The sequence below is a fragment of the Gossypium arboreum genome, chromosome 1 (genome assembly GCF_025698485.1).
Source record: "Gossypium arboreum isolate Shixiya-1 chromosome 1, ASM2569848v2, whole genome shotgun sequence".
NCBI lineage: Eukaryota > Viridiplantae > Streptophyta > Magnoliopsida > Malvales > Malvaceae > Gossypium > Gossypium arboreum.
Window position 1 is genome coordinate 19,078,116 of NC_069070.1, and position 8,435 is coordinate 19,086,550.

At 29.5% G+C, this 8,435-nt stretch overlaps 1 protein-coding gene across 1 annotated transcript; it reads left to right on the plus strand.

The window, feature by feature from the left end:
* Positions 1-843: 843 nt before the first annotated feature.
* On the plus strand, positions 844-3,658 carry LOC108482623 (protein WEAK CHLOROPLAST MOVEMENT UNDER BLUE LIGHT 1-like). Its single transcript, XM_017785749.2, has 2 exons — positions 844-1,099; positions 2,151-3,658. The coding sequence occupies exons 1-2, from the start codon at positions 1,004-1,006 to the stop codon at positions 3,492-3,494; spliced, it is 1,440 nt and encodes a 479-aa protein (XP_017641238.2). The 5' UTR covers positions 844-1,003; the 3' UTR covers positions 3,495-3,658.
* The last annotated feature ends 4,777 nt before the right edge of the window (positions 3,659-8,435 follow it).

Below are 8,435 nucleotides of genomic sequence, written 5' to 3' on the forward strand. Positions count from 1 at the left end.
GTTTTTATTTTCTAGCATGAACTAATTTTCTAAATACTTAGGGAGATGAACCCTATGATTGATTCTGTCATTTGATTTTTATTTTACGCAATAAAGACTTAGATCTTATTACCCATTATGCGTGATTAATTCTTAGTTTAATATTTCTAGACTATTAATTCTTATTTGATGTGTTTAAATTAGAGGAGAAATATACCCTATTTAAGAGTAAATCTAGCGTAATTGAGTGGAGTTGCATACAATCCTAGAAACAGAATAATATAAATCTACCGGATTAGAGTCAAATCTAATAAGAGAATCCATAGATCGAGTTAATGCGATAATAAATGTTTTAATTAGAAAAAATTTTAATTAATCAACCTAGAGTCAATTGCTTTTATTCTTGAAGAGAGATATTAGTATAATTTAGGGATTTCTACAGATCAAGGTGCTAAGTGAAGAAATTACGTAATTTAGATTGATAATGATAGATGAAATCTAGGTTAATTATTTTCTGAGTATTATTTCGCTTCTTGGTTATTATTCGATTGTTTTTCTGATTTATTCTTTGTCGCGTTCGTAGTTGATTAATTTAGTTAGTTTTAGTTATCAATCAATCGCTCTAATTATTCGGTTAAATAATAGAAATTATTAGTACTTTTAATTTTCATGAGACTATTAATTGATAAGTGCACTTACCTTAATAAGATTTTTAATTGATTTTAGAGATCAAATTTTTGTTCAAAATTATAATAGTTCTAATAATTTTAAAGCATTAAAAATAAAATAAAATTTAAATTACTAAAAGAAATAAACTGAGCATATTTTAACCAAACTCATAATAGTAATCGGCAAAACGGCCGCGAAATTTTGAAAAAAAGGAAAGAACAAGAAACAAAACAAGGGGTTTTGTCGATCTCGACCGTTCCAAGAAAGATTGAGAATGGATGGAAATCAGCAACTTTGTAAACATTTTCATCTCAGACAAAAATGGCTGTCATTGTTTTCTCCGTAGACGAAAACAATGTATTTGTTCAATGAAACTTCAATGTCTTTCTCTCTGTTCAAAACCACTGTTCCCTCTGCATATTCCTTGCACTTCAGTTTCCACCAATTCCAGGTATTTTCTTTCTCAAGTTTCTTTTTAATCTTACAATGTTTTTCCCTACATGCGATTGATCAAAACTTTATGTAAGCTAAATTAATGGTTGTTTCAAATGAATTTTTAAATTATTAATGAAAATAAAATTTTCTGCCCAAGTATTTATTTATATTTGATTTCCTAAAGCGCCATACATCTTTCGAAATTCCAGTGTTTTTAAAATTGAATCCTAATATCATCTCTATACTCTATCTGCTGCTTCGGATTCTTTAGTCTTGATGGGAGGTTACTCCTTGCTCTGGGTATTTTTCTTTACCAAGTCCAACATATATTCAGAGATTCTTTAAACTCATCTCAAATATCCATATTCGAGACTCACACTTTTAAGTCAAATAAATATGAATTCTCAATTTATCTGCATTTCTTTCAGACCCATTTTAGTGTTTTTCTGGTTTCACAGTTTTTAGTACGGAACACTTTGCGGCGTTTCGCCAATGGGTGAGATTGATACCAAACCTATTGAACCTGTTAAAGTTGCAATATCTTTATTTGGTGAAAAAAGTGATCAGTTGAGACGCCGGTCAAGCAGCAGCGATGTAAGATTTGGGTTGTTATTGTGGTATTCAAAGCTTTTGCAACTCATAAAACCCTATATCTATGTTAAGCGGATACGTCTGACATGAATCTGTCCAGTTCCTTTTTATAAGTTTTTTATACCCCATATCTATATTTGAATATATATCGGATACAGGTTTCGAACATTAATACTTTGCAAGTGTCTGGATAACATCGTGTATCACAGTTGGATATCACACACGGGGACTCACAAATTAAGTTTTACCCCATATACCTATCGGAGGATTGCTCCGACTTTTTCATTTTCCTTAAATCATTTGTGTGTGACGTCCAGCATTGGTTTAGGGATATAATTCTCGAAAGATTCTTTAAATACATGAAAAACATTTCAAACCATATTAGACATTCACACCCCGAGTGCGAGTACCATATAGATATTCAACTCTTGTCAGTGAATATGCTTTTTCTTACGTCTTTCTTCCTCTTTTGCCAGTCAGATATGGAAAAAGAGAAAAACACCCAAGGGTTAGAAAAGGAATTGGCCAACTACAGGCTGCAAATAGAAGCAAAGGACTCTGCATACATGCAGGCTCTTCTTCAACTAGAACACTATAAGAAAACAGCAGAAGAACTTGCCGTCCTACTAAGGAACTCCGAGCTCGAGAGAGAGAGATATATAGAAGAATGCAATGAATTCAAGAATCGGGTCGATAAACTCGAATCGAAGACGAAAGGGATAGTAGATCAGTTGTCTGAAACAGCAAAGGTGCGCGAGCAGCTTTCGTGTGTTTTAAATGATCTGAAGGTTACACAAGCTGATGTACTTAATATGGAATCACAACTTGCTGCTGCAAAAGATTTAGAGATCAAGGCAATTACTCAAGCTGAAATTATGGAAGTCTCCGCTAACATGGAAAAGGAAAGATCTGAAAAACTTTTAGGGCGCATTGCGGAGCTTCACGATGCTGTTCTTATTTCTCAGCTTTCTGCCACAGAAGCTGAGAATGAGAAGTGCAGAGTTGTGTCCGAGAAAGATGCTGAAATGGAGGCAATGAAGGCAACAGCATTTCAAGCACAAAAAGAGATGGAAGATCTGAGAAAACAGTTGGAAACAATTCGAGAACTCGAGAATAAGCTCGTAGCCAAGACCGCATATATCGAGTCATTGCAGGCAAAGCTTGAGCAGGTAAGTAATGTACTCAGTTCAATGGAGAATGCTAGTTTGGACGGTGGAATTGATCTAAACCAAATAAAACAAGACTTGGAGTTCAAGGAAAGAAAGATATCAGATCAAGCATTTTATATCGAGGCGTTGGAAACGGAACTTAAACGATTAAAACTCGAACTGGAAAATGCTAATCAAGTGGCAAAGAACCTGAAGAATGATGCACAAGTTTCACACGTTTTTGTTCAAACAGAGAAGTGTGTTGATCATATAATGATCTCGGTCGAAGAATACAACTCTTTGATCCGAAAAGCTGAGAAGGCAGATGAATTTTCAAGGTCTTCAGCAGAAGATTTTGATCAGTTAACCACAGAGTCAGTAAGCAAGAACCAAGTTGAAGCATTGAAGAAACAATTGGAAGTTGCAATGGCGAAAATCGGGTTGTTCCGGAACCGAGCAGAACAAGCGGCGACGAGAGCGGAAGCAGCGGAGAAAGCCAAAGCAACAGCAGAGGAACAGCTGAGGAAGTGGCAATTACAAAAGCAGAGAAGAAGAGCTGCTTTAGCTGCCTTAAGAGAGGAGTCTGCACCTAAAGAGTTCTGTCTGCCCACCATTGAAAAGTTACCCACAAAACATCAGCCATTGGGTAAAGTTCTTAAGATGAACTTCTAGTGTAAGAAAAATTTTCAGAAATATATATAGTTGTGAGTGATAGTTATATTAAAAAGTTCAAAGCTGCCAGTTCTAAAGACTGAAATTATCATGTTGGTCCATTTGCATGGAAGATCTTATATCCATAATGGTAAATCTATTATGATGTTTGTACTTGATTACAATACTTTTTAACTTGGTTTTGCATGACAGTAGAAAAATGCATTAACAGACGTGTAAACACTTTAAGGGAATTCAAGAATTTTTATTCAAATTTAAATTTGAACTGAATATTTAAAATTTATTAAAATATTCGAATTTAATAAGTAAAATAGATTTTTAAAAATAAAACTGTTAATGAATTAAGGTATCTAAATCTAAAATTATTATCTAAGAGCGGATTGGAATAAGGATTTCTATTAATATATGTATTTTATTCTTCAATAGAGATATTTATAATGTATCTCCAAAACTTATATTTATAGACATAAGAAGTATAAATGAAATAATTAATAAAATATTTCTAATACTTCTCCTTGGATGTTTATCAATAGATAATGTGTATGGTTGAAACCTTACTAAAATAACCATTGGGAAAAAATTTCTTCTGAAGCAAAAAAAAGTAAATATATCTATAATATACATAATATTCTACCTCACTAAAATCCTAACTAGAATGCCTAATGATACAAAACATTAGTTAAGGAAAAAAAAGTACAACACTTATTAACTCCCTCTCATGGCAATATCACATGATATCTCAAATTTTGCATATTACAATCTCGAATCCTAGCTTTTCAAATGATCATTTGAACATATTTACTAAACATTTATATCATTATTCTTCCGAATGTCATGAATAAGGAAAGATTTTGGAGAAATATATTTTAATTTTTTCGAAGGTTCGACAATAATTATAATAAACTTTGATCATGATCCTTCTTAAAAATACATTTAAGTATTTTACATCATTTTATAATCTTCCTTCGACTACTATTCACTAAGTTGAGTTTACCACATATTTTCAAATAATTTCAATTTATATAAATATTTATGCAAACATATTTAACAATTTCCGATAATTTCTATATACTTCCAACATTTTAAATCTTTCAAGGATTTCAATATAACCTTCACTATATAATGATTCATATAAATGTTGTAACAACATCCATTAGATACATATCAAATTTTCATAAATTGCCGGACTAATAAGATATCTAAAGGTTTATTGCATCTATCACAAAAAAAATATTATATATTTTCATAATCAATACTAGGACTTAACGAAAAGTTTCATTTCCTTATTTTATTCGCAAAACTACTTATTTGTATCCCACTGGCTTTATACATTTAGATGTTTGGACGAATGGTTCAAAAACTTCTCAAATTTAATTCTACTTGAATTTCAAATCAAAACATTTGTTGGTATATACTTGGTTATTCTCATAAGGTTAGTAAATACATTTGGCAGCTAACTTGCAATAAAATTAATTATCCTTTTGGACTTCTAGTTTTAATTACTTTATATGAGACTATAGATAATGATAATTCATTCCAAATAATTTATTTCATCCCGCTATTGTTTCTATGCCCTTAATGTTGAGAAAACTTGTTAAATCAAAGTTTTAATCACCAAACCATGTCATAATTGAATCTCAAATTCGATCAAAACATTTAATAATAAAATGAGACTTATAATTAATATATACTCTCAACTTTATTTGAATATCCATTTTGTGCATTCTAATAGAGCAACTTGAATATATGCTATATATTAAAAAAATCTAAAATGGATTGGATTTGACTCATGATCAAAAGTCAATTGCAATAAGGCAAATTTATAATAACTTATAGCATGATGCATACAAGTGTCAATTCATGTAAAATATCATATCCTTATACATATACAAAAAAAATTGTTCTCAAAGCATATGATTTAACTACTAACTGGAAGCATTTAATCATTAATTTTGCTAAATATAAACAACAAGCTTTATGATACTTACTCACATTGACAATATAACATTCATTAAAAGCCTAAGCAATAATCTCACAAACATTAGCAAAAATGGTCTCAATTACTTAATCTAAAAGTAATCTCACAAATGACAGGTTGCGAGTTGGTAACTCAAATATGATTATATTGTAGTTGCATTTACCAAAATAATATCAAAACATTCCACTTGTTGGATAAATGTCCCATATTTCTTTAAAAAATGTAAAAGATTCAATCTCAAACTTTTGTTAGTGAGATTCTAATAAATCATCTTTTTTAAAACAAACGGCAATGATGTTTCCTTAAAATGAAAAATCTTCAAGTTCTTTAATAAAGATTCATATAAATTCTCATTTGTCGCATCATTATTTATTGAGATGGTCTAATTGATCATGTCAACTAATATAAAGAGTATGAACTAGAGAAAATATATATAATTTTCATTAGAAAATTCATTCAATATAATAGATAGAAAATAATCTGACATTAGTTTCAACAATATACCTTATGTACTTCATAACAATTAGATAGTTTTAAAATATAATCTAACAAACAGAAGGTAAAATCATGCCAAAAAATTGTCAGCTTTGTATAAAGAAAACATCAAATAAAAAAATATCAGCATTGTATAAAAAAATCAAATTACTAAATATAGAGATCAAATAGAAAATTTTTGAATGCCATCTTTAAGTAACCAAATATAGAATATTGGCCTTAATAGAATAAAATATTGGCCTTAATAGAATAAAATCAAAGTCAAAGCTACATGCATTTGCTGCAAATAAATTTTATCAATTTACAAAATGCACATAAATAAATATTTTCTTTGCCTAGGTGTATGCACAAAATTAAGTAAAGCCTATGAGCATGCAATAATTACACAATAATTAAAAGTTAAAATATAGTGCGTAATTATTAATATGAATTTCAATACCAATTTTATTATCTATTTGTGCATTATCTCTATTTTTCCACTTCTAATGGTGAGAAAATTTTTTATGACCATCTCTTTTACGATCATTATAGAGCCACTTACTATGTCCACGTCCACGTCCAAGATTACATCTTTTGAATTTATTATATATTATTGCATTCACTTTAGAGAATGAAGCCGATCCAGTAGAACAAAATCATAAATGATAGGTCTATTGGCATAAGTTCATCAATTTAATGAAGCAAAAGTATGAGTTGAATAGCCCAAGGTGAGTATATTTCACCATATTGTGTATTCCCCACGACTCAAGAAGTTCTTTTGTTATAAAACGAGAATAGGAATCAACAATAGATTGCAATAAAAAATATTTAGGGTGGGTTTGGATGAGCGATTGGGTGCGGTGCGGTGTAGTGCGGTGCGTTTAGCTTACTTTTTTGTCTTACGCTATAGTATCTCTACAATATCTAATCTCACTGTCACCACTGTTTTACACTAACAACAGGTAAATGCATGCATCGCCCATCCAAACTCACCTTTAGTAAACTCAAAATAAGGAGAGGATGAGTGAGAGGAGAATGATAGAATTTTTTAAGGTGTGTTTAGAGTGAAAGTGATCCATGATATATATAGGAATTTTATTGGTTAAAAATAGTAAATGAAAGTAGATTTGACTTAGCTAAAAATAGTTTTAAAAGGTTCAACAAATTCGGGCTTGACTAAATATAACTTTTAAGTTATTTTTAGCTTAGCTAAATATAATTGTTACTAATTAAATAGTTTACTTTTCTTGGACTCTCAAAATTCAAGAAAAAAGAGTTCAAAATAACAAAAAGGTTCAAATGTACATTACATTAGCCTTTTGGGCTGAATGCACAAGTCCACCCTCTCAATATGGTTCTTACTAGCCTAACGAAGTAAAATACTTATAAACAAGAGTCTCAATGTCTATCTTTAGAAATGTGAGATTCAATTCTTTTTTGTAACACCACTTGCCCGATTCAATAATAGATTCGGATAAGGAATGTCATAATACAAAATTTCAAAACTTTTCATAACATTTAGACAATTAATTTATTATTATTGGACTCAATTTCATCCATTGAAATTGAATTTTGTATTTTATATCAAAATTTATACTTATATCCATCATCCGAGCTTATTTTAAAGTCTTAAAATTTAAGTTTTTGTTCTCACTAATTCATCATAAATTCATATACACAACTTGAACAAATATTCAAAATCACATACCAATTAAAACCACTTGAACATACCAATTTCAAATTTCTATTATTTAATTTTATACATAATTATTTATTAAATATTTCATGGAATCAAGTACATAATTATTATGCCCAAATTTATAACTAAATCTTTCAAGATTGAAAAAACAATCCTTATTCCTCAAATTTTACATTTTTACAAAATAGTCCGTAAACTTTCAAATTCGTAGTTTTTACGATTTTAGTCCTTGAAATCCAAATTTTCACTATTCTACAATTTAATCCTTAAACAAAATTTACTCCTTTTAAAAACAACCTAGAATTTCAAGATTTTACAAATCAATCCTTTTTACTAGAATTTTTAAAAATATTTACAAGTTGGTCCCTATAACCTCAAATCTTATCAAACAATGTTCTCTTTTCAAATTCTCATATCCCTAATCACACAAATTAATTTATGCATCTAAAGTCTAGAATTTCACATCTCAATTCTCATAATTCTAACTTTTCAAATTTTTACAATTTAGTCTTTTTCAATTTTATCAAATTAACCTCTTAACATATATATTTTTCAACCAAACAATGAACAAGATAAATATTTACCACTTCCAAAATAATAAATACAAAATTCCATCATTCAAAATAACTATTTTCAATTTCAAACATTCATAGTAAAATTACCCACGCTTTCTTACTTTCAATTAATCACATAAAAGCATCCACCAAATTATTCATAATATCATTCACTGTTCTCTTCATACATAAACATAATAATTTCATCACGTTAAACATAGAAAATAATTATGCAG